At 42.4% G+C, this 14,977-nt stretch overlaps 2 protein-coding genes across 3 annotated transcripts; one reads left to right on the forward strand and one right to left on the reverse strand.

Annotated features, from left to right (window-relative positions):
* Window positions 1-224: 224 nt before the first annotated feature.
* LOC144125106 (polyamine-modulated factor 1-like) lies at window positions 225-3,335 on the reverse strand. Its single transcript, XM_077658198.1, has 4 exons — window positions 3,121-3,335; window positions 2,853-3,062; window positions 684-882; window positions 225-402 (listed from the first exon to the last, which is right to left on the reverse strand). Exons 1-4 carry the CDS (start codon window positions 3,201-3,203, stop codon window positions 334-336), a joined length of 561 nt encoding a protein of 186 aa, XP_077514324.1. The 5' UTR covers window positions 3,204-3,335; the 3' UTR covers window positions 225-333.
* Window positions 3,336-3,518: 183 nt separating this feature from the next.
* Window positions 3,519-14,934, forward strand: LOC144125104 (ribitol 5-phosphate transferase FKRP). Of its 2 annotated transcripts, XR_013313336.1 has the most exons (3): window positions 3,519-4,712; window positions 8,604-12,434; window positions 12,496-14,934. XR_013313336.1 is itself a non-coding variant. In XM_077658197.1 (2 exons), the coding sequence occupies exons 1-2, from the start codon at window positions 3,882-3,884 to the stop codon at window positions 9,402-9,404; spliced, it is 1,632 nt and encodes a 543-aa protein (XP_077514323.1). In that variant the 5' UTR covers window positions 3,519-3,881; the 3' UTR covers window positions 9,405-14,934. The 2 variants fall into 2 exon arrangements, 1 of the variants encoding a protein (XP_077514323.1); XM_077658197.1 differs by having other exon boundaries at window positions 8,604-14,934.
* The last annotated feature ends 43 nt before the right edge of the window (window positions 14,935-14,977 follow it).

Below are 14,977 nucleotides of genomic sequence, written 5' to 3' on the forward strand. Positions count from 1 at the left end.
TCGGGTTCGAACCCTGGTACTCCAGCTCTGCAGTCGTGTGCGTTAACCACTAAGCCACCACGGCAGGTCAGCTGTGGTATTCTTGCATCAGCATTTGTGTGAGGATGATTAAAAAAAAACTACACAGACCGACCCCAATTTTGAATTGGGCAAATCCCATGAACAATGTGACCACAGTAGGCAACTAAAGCTTAAAAACTTTAGCTAACAGGGTGCACAAAATGTGAAAGTTTGAATTGTATTGAGCCTACTGCAGTTTTATGACTTAAAACCATGATGTTATAGCACAGATGGGGCAAAGCTGTTGCATGGCCTCCTTGGCTGCTTCTTGGCTTAGGCCATAGAGTTCCATCCTTCTGTGATTTCTGCACAGGCTGCAGCTTTTCTCTGGGCCAGGTGCACCTAAAATAATGAATATCATGCAGCACAGAAGTTATATGAACACATGAAACTGCTTGTTGTTTTTCTATAAAAACTTGTTTTCATTTCTTTGTCCTGCCGTCAAGCTATGAACAATTACATGCTTAATTCACATGAAACATTCTGTAAGCCAAAAAAAGGACAAGGATTCAGGTCAAATATTGTTAGCAAACGCCATTTTAAATATGGTCAGAGCATAAGATGCAAGGAAAAAATATTTGACTCCAAAACAGTGTGCAGTACTTGAAAGGAAAATTCCAAACCTTTTCAATCTTGCTTGTTGTCAATTCAATGTCAATACTGATACTTTCCAGCTCCTTTTCTCCTTTAGATATTTGTGCTTGTAATGCCTTGTTTTTTCCTTCACATTCCTTAAGCTTGGCAGTCAGACAGCGCAATGAATTTTCATAAACTCCACGCAAATGGTCTTCAACATCATGGTCTGGGATTCCAGATGGCCGCCTTAAGAGAAAATTGCAATGCAGAAAATGTTAGCGTTGCAAGTGATTGCTAACAGCAGGACCATGTATGTCAATAATATAATATGCTGACACCTTTATTTATGTCTGTGTAAGGCTGAGGGATAGCACCTGTGGATGTGAACTGCAGCCCACGGCAGCAAACATTACGAAGCGATATGCCTCTCTGCCCTGATTCGCTAGTGTGCTTTTATTAAAGGCTGAGGGATAGCATCCGCTAGTGTGCTTCTATTAAAGTCACAACATTGATAATCGGGCATTCACCAAACGACAAGCACTTTACCTTGTTAATCAAGGGGTCAGACTTCCCAAGAAAGTTCCTGCCTATCCTTTGCATGCAAGTGACTCTGAACTAGCACCTGTCCTCTCATCTGAGGTCGGGCCCTGAAATACTGTAAACAATTTAATTTTCGTGTTTTTCACAAACCACAGACAGTTAATGAAACATAGGCCCTGCGAATAATTTCAGCAAAACATCAAGTTGAAACTTGTAAACAAGAAAAGTCTCCAAGATCAAGCACACTGTTTCCATCTACAAATACAAGTGAAAAGTGCAGAGGGAGTTCTATTCTTGTGTTGAAAGGGAAGTGTTTAAAGCATAATCCCAGCACCCGAGTTTCTGTTTGTTCTTTTGTTTCTTTGCTACTTTATGTCGAGCCCCTCTCCTCATCTGAAACTCCACAACAAGCACAAAAACCATTGTGGCGTTTGATGGCTTTTGCAAGCGAGGTTCTGTCTTCACCAAGTGGACGAGGTGAGCTTACGAAGAAGAGAGATTTTTAAGTCCTGGCCGAGGGTGCGAAATTCGGCAGGAGGTCAATTTATTTTCAAAGATGTCCTTTTGATGACACAACAGCCATGAATGTGTCTTCGTTTTGTCTACTGCCAAGTTCCTACTAAGGTGGGGCAGCATGTAGCATGAGCCGCTTACCAGCCTTTACAGCATCGGAAATCTCTCTCAACCTAAAGAAGAACTAAGGGTGCTGCAATGTTTGTTTAGCGAAGTTTAGTGCTCATGAAATATCCTTAAAGTGCATTTTTAGCTGAATTCATGAAATATTGAGCTAGCAAAAAATTAAGTCGTATTTGCTTCCAAAGACTATGCTGCGGATATTAGAGCTATGCGGTTTTATATATATTACAAGAGACAAGCAGTTGTGAAACACAACAGCCAAACGTCCTAAGCACAAAAAGTTTCCAGCACAAAGCACATCATGAAACGGTGATGCTAATTTTGTGCTTGCACAAAAGGCACTAAAATCTAAACTGAAATGCTCTGCAAGAGTTAAATTATCGACGGTAGTACCCAAATTTTTAAACTGAAGAAAAAAAAAAAAGGGAACCATAAATGAGATGTCTCTGCTTAGTATGTTACCATGTTGCAGAGCACTGCTCAACAACGCGGGAAACAAGGACCCCTTACACGAGATAGGACGTTGTCAGTAGCAGTGGTGTGTGTGTGCCCATGTCAAGCTATGAATAGCAAAGGGCACAAATGATGCGGCTTCTGCATAACAGGCATGCACTAAATCCAACAGCAGACAACAGCCAAAGCCCCTGGTGTAAGGAATAAAAGTACATGGCAAACATTGGATGATAGTGCCCATTAATATGATGAAGAATGCATGCTCTAGAATAACCAGAAGCATTCTTGAAGGGGCAGCTGCAGTTGCTCGAGTGGCACTATGGTATACGGCCTATTGTGCCCGCTTTCTGATTCACAGAAATTTCTAGCAGATATTTCACCATTCCTTAGGTCTAACAGCTGCAGTTCAGGAAAGGTCCCCTTTGCTTGTTTCTTTTCTTTTAAATTGCGATTTTGCTGGAACCTCTGCTGTTTGATACCGTTTGTTTCTGAACATTTCGGTTTTGAGATGCTGGTGCAGTGCAGAACCTGAGGCATAAAAATTAATTACCGTAGCTGACCGGATACAGCAGTGAAGCGTAGCTTACCATGCCTGTGTCCCTTTGTACTTTTCTTGCTCTTCGATAAGCTTTTCCAGGTGTCGTAGCTTCTTGTCCAGCTTCAGCTTGTCAACAGTAAATCTGCACTCTGTTTTTATGTGCGAGAGAAGTTGATCCGAGAGGCTACCGACACGTTTTTCCAGCACATCCCTTTCGATGCCGTATTTTTCGCACGGCAGAGTTTTCATGCACAACTGCCTGAAATAGATAAACAAACGGATAAAGTAAGTTGCACATGCACACATGAAGTTGTTACCTGAATGTGGCGCAGTGCGCTTCGGCGGATTTGTCGGTGGTTTCTAGACATCTTTTGGTGAGTGCACAGTACTTCGCATCCATACTTTATAGCATGGAGGAAGCTTTATAGCCTTTTAGCCAGTGCAGCTCTGCAGGTTTTGCACCATTCGCGGTTCGCGCGAATCCAGCCTCGCGTCCGCACTTTACCGCTGCGGCCGTTGCCAGCGCAAGCCACTGCAGCCACGGTTTAAGAATAGTTTGTTACTGCCATGTGACAGCACCTATTTAGGCGGCCAATGTGCTAAATTTGAATGTTGAGACCAAATTTACATAGCACATCTTAAAGTAGGAACGTAAGGTGTTGTGTTAATCGACTTGCTGTTACGTACGCCGAAACTCGTTAAGCCAAGTCAAGCTAGTTGGCCGGTACTTTTGTCGCGTGTGGCGGCGTTTAGAGGAGTTCTTGGCGAACAGTTCATGTCAAACGCGCTTGTTCTTTCCTTTGTGCTGTGAAATTCGATCGAGTGTACGTAAGTGCTTCTGTGTATCAAGTCACCTCTTTCGGATTTGTTACAAGTGTTTCGAATGACAGGCAACATGTGTGTGCATTGTCGGTGGTCCATGACTTCAGAATCAGTACGTTTTAGCTTGTTTCACTTTAGCGCCTTTGCTGGTAATATCGTTGATAGTACGCGCTGAGCGTACGTCGAAGCGAGGCAGTTATTGTATCTGTGTGCCCTGGTCTATCCTGGCAGCTTCTACTTCTGTTGAGTCAAGAAAATGCGCCACAGGTGGTGCCGCATGTTCCTTGGTATCATTTGCGTGAACTTTTTCTCGGTGTTTATTATGTGGATATACCTCGACAGTAAGTGCCCTTGCTTCGAAGCATCTCGCGAAGGCGCCGTCAAAGTGTCCGGGCCAGCAGCGCAGCATCCTCGGCGCTCGTACTCTGTACCTCAGCTCGAACAAGACGACGGCGTCGGCGAAGCGTTGAGGATCCGCAATGCGGCCCCTCTGGACGACATCTACGACCTCCCCAACTCACTCATCACCCTGGTGCTGCGTGAGTTCGAGTTTTACGAGCACGACCTCGTGGAAACAGTGCGTTCCTTCCACACCGTTTTCCCCCGCATGCCGATCGTGTTGTTCGCTGACGATGTCCCGTATCCGCCTCTGAGATTCCCGCGAGACGAGTTCGGTCCTAACGTAACCGTCGTCTCGCTCGCCAAGGGTGCAGGCCGCCACGCCAACGCCACGCGTTTGGAGCATTACCTAAGGACCGACCTGGTGCTGTTCGCGCCCGATTCTGTGCGCATGACTCAGCCGGCCATCGTCACTACAATGATCAAGCGCATCTTCAAGAACCCGCGCAACATGGTGGCAGTGCGAGTTGCGGGTGAGATGCGGCGCTGCCTCAACCTGGACGTGAACTTGCGCGAGTGGACACTGGTTTACCGCAAGGCATCGCGCACGGCCGAGTCTCACTGCGATGCGTTTGGAGGCCGTCATCTGCTCATGGCGAAGACTGGCCTCGTTCTGTCGCTAGGCGAGCCATTGGCGCGCCCGTCGCCCGAAGCGCTGTACATCCAGACCGCGCTGAGAGATGTTAAGGTGATTGCTGCCTGCTACTCTCAGCGACTTGGGTGAAGTACTAAGTGCTAAGCATACCACGCCCCTTAGCGTGCTCTGGAGACCACAAAAGCTCAGATACAGCTTCGCGCCAGTGCAGTATCTGCTGTGCCCAAGAGAAATATTGTACTGATGCACCTTCCAGGCGGATCTTGCAGTTGAAGGGAGCAGGGCAATGCCTGTCACCTAGGCAGAATTCAACATAGTTCTTCCGCAGAGTTATTTCAGATGACCTGGCTGCTCAATATTTTTCAGGATGCACTGTCTGTTGGTGACAAGGTGCCAGTGACAGTTTTCACACTGAGACAAAAAGCATACATTTGCAGGATTTGTGCACATTAGGATAATAATATGGTGCCTTACCATTGAGTCAGAGGTGTAAAAAAATATAAAGAAAATTTTAGTATCCCAACGTCCTGTATATACCAGAAACGAAAGGTGCTCATTTGTATTTTCATGTGAAGATAATGGTGCACTAACATTGAATGTACTCTGACTTGTTAAGTTGTTCAATAAGCAATTTTGTGCCATAAAAGAAACTAGAGTGCTCCAGGTGACAAGTGTACCTTAGCTGTTGGCAATCGAAGGGAAAATGGCTGTAGCACTTAGCCTCTTTATACACATTTGTGCTAGTTTATACAGCAGGCGTCACTAGGCAGTTCACAGAAAGGCTGTAGGATCAAGATGAGACTAATCTGATATTGCAAGTCCATACTGCAACAAAATGGGGAATAGTTAAAAGCACACCTGTGAGGATTTCTCGTTGTACCTGCAAATGAATGCACTTGTTACTACTGGGCTAACATTTTTTGGCATTCTGCACACCCACTTGTACTTGAACACACTCTCCTCAGGTTAATTGCGGTTGTGTCTGTGAATGTTGGACAACACTTCTGCAGGCATTCATGCACCTTTCCTCTCCTCATGATCTCCTTCTGCTTGCAACATGAAGCACCACTGAGCCGAGTGCACAGTTTCCACTTTCCACAACAGTTACTGTGCCTCTCCTCTCATTATGACCTCCTCGTTTCCACAATGCCAAGTGGGACTGAGGGAGGAATGGGGCAATGCTTCATGCCACTGTTACCACGCCTTTCCTCTGCACATAAAGGAGCTCCCATAAAAGCAAGCATATTCTAGTGAAGATTCAAATTACAAGAGCTGTCTTTTCTGCTCCAACCGAAGTCTCCATAACTGGCTGTCACCGTTTAGTAAAGTGAGCAGGTGTGAGGCATATTCAGCAATTTTATGCACTCTGACACACTGCCGATAGATTATACCGGTGCAGAAACTTGAGAGAGCTCACATTGAGGAGTCCTACAAGTGCATCATTTTTTCTTTTTGCTGAAATATCATAAAATTACATTTAAAAGCACCTTGATTGCGCTGAATGTTTTTTTTTTTTTTAGAAACTGCCAGAAATGTGCTGAAGGTTACTGCGGAAAGAATTTAGTCTGCGAACAGGCATTCTTAAGCTATGCAGAGTATCAGTCATTATAATTACAGCATGCCACTAATATTGCAGAGTTTGGTCAAATGCTTCAGTTATACTAAGCGGTGTAGTATTTGCTTACCTATACAGCACTGATGCAGGTAACTCCAGTGTTTTTTGTACCTCCACGGATTTTACTGAAACTTGCAGGGCAAGTTCTCTGGAGTTTTCTGGGCATTTGCGCGAAATTTCACAGCTGGGCGACATCTTGTTGCAACACGAATGAATTTTTAAATTTTTGAAACATACCTTTAAATTCTTTTTTAAATTGAAAGACATCGCACCTTCACTTATAACAACCTCTTATGAATTTTGTTTATTTTTCCTTGAATAAAAATGGTGAAGGTGGAGTGGGAAATAGAGGGAAAATGGAAGGGCTGTGGAATGAAGGGCAACCCTGACTGGTATAAGACAGTCTGTTATAGAAAAAGAACGAAGGCATGTGCTGATTCTGTGTAAACCTGGCTGTGCTTAAGCACATGGTATACTGACAGCCTCACATTAGTTGTTAAGGGTATAGAGCCTTAAGTATGAGTGTAATACCGCAGTAGCAATGACAACATCACTGGAAGAGGAAGGGTACTGTAGCGCAATTAAAGAGGGAAGTTGGGCTAGTTGGTGCTGAGTAACCTATTGCTATAGACGTCAGCTGAGTAAACTTCAGTTGATATCTAGCGTGTGTCCCGTCGGCTTCCTTGTTCACTGTCCGTTGTGTGTTTTTCTTTTTTCGCGCTCGTTACAATGTCACAGCCACATACTGTAGCCTGCTAGGAATGCTTGTTAGATGCTGTTTGACTTTTTTTTTTTGCACATAGATAAAAAGATCTAAATATTTTGGGTAGCAAATATCCACTCATGACTTTGCCTTCTTCAAGTGTCTTTGTGGTGTTGGAGTACACCTAGCATGTAAATATAGCTGTTTTGAGGTCCCAGTACTTTTGAGGTTTAACCAATAAAAAACGAACTCCGGATTCATTTTTTGAGATTCGGTTTTTACCAAAAGGTCAGTACCCTTGAGATATATGCCACAGCTTTCTGGCTGTTGAGCATGATAACTATAGGTTATAAGAGAGAATTAACATAGTGCAGAAGCAAGGAGTGCACTCAGACAAAAGAATTATTGGACTAAGTAGGGCAGTTTATGTATTACTCCACTTATAGACATGCTGGGTGCTGACCGAGAGGCTCCGTCACTTCATGAAGCTCTGCCTACTACAGTGTCTTCTGCTCACAAACTGGCATCACCTTATTGGAGCCGTTACTTGTTCAAGAAAGTTTTTTCATAGCATGTAAGGACACTGACAGCTTCTGTAAGTGTAACAAGATAGCGTCAACACGTAAACATGCTCAAGCATCTCTAAAAACTGGCATATTCTGGCTTTTGTGACTAGTCAACGGCATTACCATCACTTCCGTCGTCATGTGAATTGCATAGGTGGTGGTGTAAATGTACAGGCGGGATTAGCCTTACAGTGGCCTGTCGGCAATTGCTCTTTCTGAGTCACTGTGCTAATAGTGGTATGAGGACTCTCAATGATCGGTGAATCTGAAAGAGAAGGAGTACTTGTGTGAGAAGGATCTCTAATGCTATCGCATTTTAAGGGTAGGTTAAGCGTTGTCTGATTAAGCTTTCTGGCTGGTGAGTATGAGTACAATACGTTGTGAGAGAAATATTTTTCTAAGTGATGTGCAAGACTGTTCATTTCTTTGCTACAAGAAATATTTTTCAAAGTGATGAGCAAGACTGTTTTAAAACAGTAAGAAACAGGAAGCTGAGTCCAGAGCTGGGCTGCAGAGCTGAAGGTAGTGCTTCAGGTGACAAAGCGATGGCATCACTAACATAAGTGGCCAAGCTTATTTCCGTAAGAAGTGACGCTGTTTGTGAATAGTCATAAATTTGCAAAAACAAGCTCACCATTTTCTCATTGAGCAATCGTGGAGCAAGTTTTATGTTCAGGTAGTGTCTGTGTTGTCATAAATGCAAGGTTGCCGAAGAAAATTCCTCCACTGCATTCAAGAAATCTGAATCTGTAACCATTTGCGCATAAAAAAAAGGCACCACATGGCTGCACACTTTGATGTAAAAAATCAGGAGACTGTTTGAAATGGGCAAGTTTTCTGCAAAGTTTCCTTTTAAGTATTAGGTGGAACAGAGCAAAGAGATGAAACACAGGCAAGGAACGTCTGTGCGTTCCTTGTTCCTTGCTTGTCTTTCATCCATTGGCACTGTTCCACCCAGTATGCACCTTTACCAATTAGCCTAATTGTTCATCCTACTACAGTTTTAAATACGGTTAACTGTATTACTTACTTTCTCTACCTTTAACTCTTCATTAAACTTTAATGAGACTGGCCTAACTGTTCCTATTGTTTTCTTGCAGATTGAGATTGTTGACAACCTAGTTGCTCAGAACGGTCGCACGCTCTTCACAACAGAACACAATCGAGAGAAGCTGCGCGCAGCCACCACAACTCGTCGAACAGAGCTCTATGTCAACTTCGGTGTGAAGAAAGTTCACCAACCTGGTGGAGAAGTTACATGGCATGGCTGCAGCCGTGCGACTCCGCGCTGCTTTCCCACTGTGGTTGATGAGACACCAGACTACTTGTACAAGGACCGCTGGACTCCGCCATGTTGCTTGGAAAACTTGCGTCGCACAGCCAGACATGTATTTGCCATATTAGAAAGGTGCAAGGCACGGTACTGGCTCGAAGGTGGCAGCCTGCTTGGAGCTGCCAGGAACCACGACATCATTCCGTGGGACTATGACGTTGACATTGGAGTGTACCGTGATGACGTGCAGAGTTGTGAATGGCTTCGCAACTCGCAGAAAGGGTCTGTGATTGACACTGGTGGCTTCATGTGGGAAAAGGCCACTGAGGGAGATTTCATCCGTGTTCAGTACAGCCGTGTTAATCGAGTGCATGTGGACATCTTTCCCTTCTATTCTCGGAATGGTGTCATGACAAAAGACACATGGTTCAAGAGCCACCCTCAAGACAGGGAGTTTCCTGAGCACTTCCTGAAGCCTCTAACTACTATCCTATTTGCCGGAGTGTTTGCGTCAGCACCAAACAACATTACTCAGTTTCTCGAGCTCAAGTTTGGGAAGGGCGTTGTAGAGAAGCCCCAGTATCCTAATCCAGCGTTGCTGGCATATCCAAAAAGCAGTGGTGCCTAAATCTGGGCAAAGACATACTGCCTTGAACTCTGCAAGTCACAGGACTCTAAAGCAGCATACCAACTGCTACCAAGATGCTAAAGCAGCATACCAACTGCTACAGCTGCAGTGATTGATGTGTGGTCCTGCCAGTGCCTGATATACATGTGCATTCCTTTCTTCATTTCTACAAAGGCTTTGAAGCAGCTTTTATTGATCCTGCACAATACTTTGTGGACTGAAGGTCATTCCTCAAGCAATGGGAAGTAATAGAAAGTGTTTTTATGCGTATATGTTAAGAGAGATTCACAAGTAGTGTTGTATCAGTCATTTAAGATGCTTTTCTGACAGCTCAGAACAGCATGCCGTTGACTGCGTCACCCCACTGAGTGTTCACTTTTTTTGATCACCTACTTTATTCACACCACACAATCCATTTCCTGTTTTGGCATGCATTTGCATTTCCTTCTTGCAGTTCACTAAGTTTTGTTTCATGTCATGACAGGAAAGCAGCTAGCAGTTTACAGTTTTTTGTTTTTTTTTTTATGTAGGAAAGGACTTAGGATTGCAGAGATTTACTGTTATAAAATGAGAGAAAATGTCTTGCTAGTCAACATATAAGCTCTGTGCAATTCAGAGTATAGGTGTACTTCACGACGATGTTCATGGCTATATACGGTAGCTGTTGGATCTATGTATTCACCATTTCCAGATTGTATTTCAGGCCACATTTTAATGGACACAAATGAAGGGCAAACTTATTGTGTGATGTCTTTACATGCCTAAATTGTGTTTTGTGCTGCCATCAGTGAGTGTTTTCAAGAGCTGGTTTTGGGCATCTTATTGCAGAGCCTATTTTTAGTTGAACATTGTAATTTGGACTGTCTGCATTTAAGTATTCAACTTTTCGTTAATGCAGTACTGCTGCAATTTTTCACAGAGGATCATAGTGGGGAATTGGAGTTCGAATTACAGCAAGTCTGCTACAGATTTCCTCCTTGCACCTGCAAAGGCTTCATGCCATTTTTAAACCATTTGTTTACTTGTAGGCACAGTGATTTCAGGACTTCGCTTAGTCAGGACGATGCATTTATTTGCTAGCTTCTCATATATGAAGGCATACCGTTACCTTTATGTCAAGAAATGATTGTTCACAAAACTGGCCTGTTCCGATATAGTTGGCTTTCAATTATTCAAACTTGAGGGCCCCAAAAATTGGTCGAATTATCCGGGGTTTTAATTAAGAGGACCCTTTTTAGCATGATTGATGTTTACAACACCAAAGTGTCAGTTTTGATGAATCGGCTGCTCAAATTACCGTGTTGATCGCATATCGGTTGATATACTGTTTAGACCGGTTGGCTAACTTTGGGAACTGCTAAAGAAAACAAAGTATGAATGGTGTTTTGGTCTCCCAGTGGAAGTTTGAAGCCGCCAACAAGCAATTAAAGCGACCGGCACACTGCACTACATGCCTAAGCTGCTGCGGCACCATGAGAAACTCTTTGCCAAAGAGGTGCTATGGCTGCATTGCCCATTATCTGGTGTTCTTCTTGGCAACATCGAAATTACATGCGGTTGATCAGTTTTCTAACACCTCCGAGCATAAGGTGGTCATCAGCATTCAAGAGGCATGACTCGCCATGCAGCTGAGGTACTGAAAGAAGCTTCGTTTTTACGACAATGCCTCTAAAGTGCTTGGTTGACATGGTGATGGCGCAGTGGTGCTCTGTTATTATGTTCTTATCAGCCTCTGGCCCGCTCTCTTTAGGAAGAACGGACGTGCGAAATCATTGCATATTAACAGTGATAGCAAATGTTGTACTTTGTGAGATTGCAAAGGCTGCCAGACCTCAGGACTTCCTGCAGTGCGTCATCGGCATCATTTTCCGTTTTTCTGAAATTTCAGCCGGGTTCGCACCTTGCCTTGGCTATTAGCCGCTTATTGGTTGACCTCAGAGTTTGGAGAGCGCAATTTTGAAAAATCAGGAGTTCACATTATCATTAGTTCATGTTCTCAATTTCTTGACCATTAAGCAGTTAGCAATTCTCAAGCATTTATTATCCTTGTTCAATTTACAGCTTGCAACGATCCTTTAGTAACCTGTGCATTTGCCATTACCATGCTGTAAGTTAAACTATGTGTTCAGCACCTTTCAAAAATTAGACCATCTGACAACATCTAGCACATCAGCAAGGTGCAAAATTTAAGTCTATGGTAAACCTGTAATCAGTTCTTTTAGTCTATATTAAAGGCAATATGCACTTTTATAAGTGAGCCTGCATGTCTAAATTGACTTTCAAGAACGTCAGTCATCCGGTTTCACGAAAAACGGCTTTGTGGAGAGAGAAAATAGTGAAAACACAAGTGTACCAAGAGCTTCCAAGCTACAAATGATGTCAATTTTTAGACCAGCAAGTTCAGTGGTTGCACTAACTTTTTGGGGGGAATAAAAGATGCATAGCATATTATCAATGAAATATTTTGTCTTGGAGTGGTCTTTTCGAGGTGGTTTGAGACTAGCAGGTGCGAAGCAAGAAAAGCATTAAAATAGTGAAGAAAGGAAAAATCCAAAGTAGTAGTGTCACTTGCACCCAGCCTATTTTCGCGGTCTGCACTTTCACAATGTTGTAAGTTTAACTGCTCTGCCATGAGATGAAAATTTGTTCAGTGGTGCATTTCTCTGCTTCAAAAAAAAACATCTTTCCGTACTAGAAAAATGAAGTTACAAAGGGCCACATTACTTGGCTGCACTGAAAATTTTTTAATTCTTTATTTGAATTTATGGCTCATTTAAGGAGGCTATGCGAAAAGTGGCTGATCCCTCATAACTTTTGTTTCTTAGCCACGATTTATTTCTCTTTCATAAAAATAGTAATGGCTGTTGCTACTTCGATCATTATGCTGTGTGGATTGCTGCACTACTCACGGATTTGTGCATCTTTTGTGTCATCCTTTAACATTTTGTGATACAGTTGGGTCAGGACTTGCAGTGTTAGTTTGAATAACTGAAAGTTCTAATTAACCACTGGATTCAAAATTTCCAGCTAGTTGAGTCCTGGTTGAATAACTGAGTTCTAATTAACCACTGGATTCAAAATTTCCAGCTAGTTGAGTCCTGCTTGTTAGAGATGCCTTGTTATGGCAGTCTGTACTCACCAGCCTTTAAAAATGATCTTGGAATGCCAATATGCACTGAAAAACCTGATCGTCATTTTTTTTTCATGCAACCATTCATTCTGCCAGTTGGAGTGTTACTTTCACTCAAGCAACAGCCACTAGCCATTGCTTGACATTATCATTGCTGCCGTCACTACTTATATTGTTGTACAGTATTGTGAAATCTGGAGAAGTGACAGCTACTTGGATACCGAGTTCACAAGGCTGTTTGTGCACAAAAACTGCAAGTCACTTGTCCAGGCCTAGGCATTGGCCAGTCACAAAACATTGTGGTGTGCAAATAGCTTTGTGAAGCCATCCTCTTAGTAACCGATGCCAGAATTAGCTTTCATAATATAGCATGGTTTTAGTTAGAGTTTATATGATACTTGTCTCTATCTTGGCAATGCCTTCTCTGTGTCACTAGTCCTTGTTAATATTTTTACTTTTCACACTGCTTATGTTGTCCTTGTATTTATTTATTTATTTCATGGGTGTGGTATTCAGCATGTTTGGCAGTGCTGCAAGTTCAGATGGATTATGTTCATTGGTGCAGGCCGCTCAGCCCGAGCTGTCCATTTACATTAGCACCTTCAGAATGACCAACAGTAGCATTTGTAACCTGCCCCTCAATGAGTCTCATTACTTCATATTATTTACTATTTATGGGGGGACAAGAAGATCAGAGGGAAAATTCTGAATTTTTTGAAATTGGGCATGCATGCTGGGAAGTCCACTCTATGCTTAAATACAAAATTTCAATGGAATATCGTAAGTGGTTCTGACAATATAAATTTCTATATGCTTCATTGCTATACCAAACTTGCACAATGCATGGCATGTCAACAAGGCACGGTAGAATTCTGCAGTCACTCCTAAGTTTTACCCAAAAGAATGGTTGAGGCAATGGCATTCTCCAAATATATTTAGCACCCTGATTTTTTTTCTGCATTCTGTTATTAGCATGCTTGCGTAATGCACACATTATCGTCATGTCATGTTAGTGACGGGGTGAAAAATGAGAAAGTAATTAAAAATATAGGAATGTCTCTACATAAATAATTTATTAAGGAACACATGCAACAAGCCACATGAAAAACTGCAAAGCCATTGTGATGCTACGCTTTCTTTAAAGAGGGCAGTTTGATCAAAAAACTCGTTTGAGAAAACTGGCAATGAAGTTGTGTGAGCACTCCATGTTCATCAAAATGCCCCAAGAATGTATTGTTTAGCGTCTTTGGCTGTGTGGGCCTTGTCGACACATGATTTCAACAGGAGAACTGCGATGTTACCAGCTTTCCTGTGACACCAATCTTGCCATTTACGGCAGTGCAAAAGCCAAGCTATTACGTTTGAAAATCATCCATTTTCACGTAGATTTCAGCCAAGTTTTTGTCTACCCACAGTCACAAAAATATTTTTTTAAATTACTTCTGGGCTGTTCTCGAGGAAAACTTTTCGGGATGCGATTAAAAAGGCATTATAGATGCCAAATCTGTTGTTTTCTATTCAAAATTCAATTTTTCATTTAAAAAGTTCGATTTTTTTTCGAGATTTTTCACGATTTGATCCCCATGTCCCCTTTTAACCTATATCCGAAATAACAATCCTTCTTCTCAAGAGAAATGTATGAACACCTTTTAGAACTTTTCAACGTTATTGAATTCAACTAAAGAGTTGAAATACTGACTATTTGCTTACAAATGTCAGCTGTTTGTTATTGTTGTCGCAGTTGTGTATATTATTTATTCATATATTTATTCAGTGTGCCATTAAAAGCCCTTCATCGAGAGTACTGCACAAGGGGGAGGCAATAAATAGTGATAGTGACAAAGTCACTAGTCACTGCTACTGCTCTGTGAATTCTATGTGAAACGTTCATTGACTAATCATGATAATTTACTGACACATAGTTTCTAGTCATTATGTACGGTGGGGCCGAAATGAAACGTGAACGTTTATATGCATACTTTTCTGCTTTGCAGCGAGGAAGATCTATACAACTGGTTTATGAATGTGTGCTTCGGTAGACTCTTTGCCCAGAAAAACGAATCATACTATTTGTACACTGCAGCTGAGAGTACACACACAAAATGTTTTGTTTTGTTTTGTTCAGAGGCGCTGTTCACTTTTCATTTCATTTTGATCTGACTGCACAGTGCTGTTGTGCGGGAGTAGAAACATCCAGCCTTCGAACTACTTGTGCTTGACACAATATTTTTGTAATTTTCCTTTACATTAGAGCCACATTTCTCAACAATTTTGATTGCCTCTAAGGCACAGCAGTGTCGTATCTGTTAACATTCTCACAGTCGTTTTGTGACTGCATTTGACGTGATGGCATTTTGTCTTGTAACGCATCTTGATTAAAGTCTGAAGTCGGTAAAAGTACATGTATGTTGAATTTGTCTGCTTTAAGTAGTATTGTACGTAA

This window comes from Amblyomma americanum, chromosome 3 (assembly GCF_052857255.1).
Source record: "Amblyomma americanum isolate KBUSLIRL-KWMA chromosome 3, ASM5285725v1, whole genome shotgun sequence".
In the NCBI taxonomy this organism is placed as follows: domain Eukaryota; kingdom Metazoa; phylum Arthropoda; class Arachnida; order Ixodida; family Ixodidae; genus Amblyomma; species Amblyomma americanum.

Bases quoted from the DNA above. Each gene is read 5' to 3' on its own strand.
- LOC144125106 (XM_077658198.1), bottom strand. From the start codon at position 3,203: ATGGATGCGAAGTACTGTGCACTCACCAAAAGATGTCTAGAAACCACC. The intron at 3,063-3,120 runs GTAACAACTTCA...TATCTATTTCAG, and splicing joins GCGCACTGCGCCACATTCAG to GCAGTTGTGCATGAAAACTC. The intron at 403-683 runs GTTTGGAATTTT...TCATTATTTTAG, and splicing joins CAACAAGCAAGATTGAAAAG to GTGCACCTGGCCCAGAGAAA.
- LOC144125104 (XM_077658197.1), top strand. From the start codon at position 3,882: ATGCGCCACAGGTGGTGCCGCATGTTCCTTGGTATCATTTGCGTGAAC. The intron at 4,713-8,603 runs GTGATTGCTGCC...GTTTTCTTGCAG, and splicing joins CCGCGCTGAGAGATGTTAAG to ATTGAGATTGTTGACAACCT.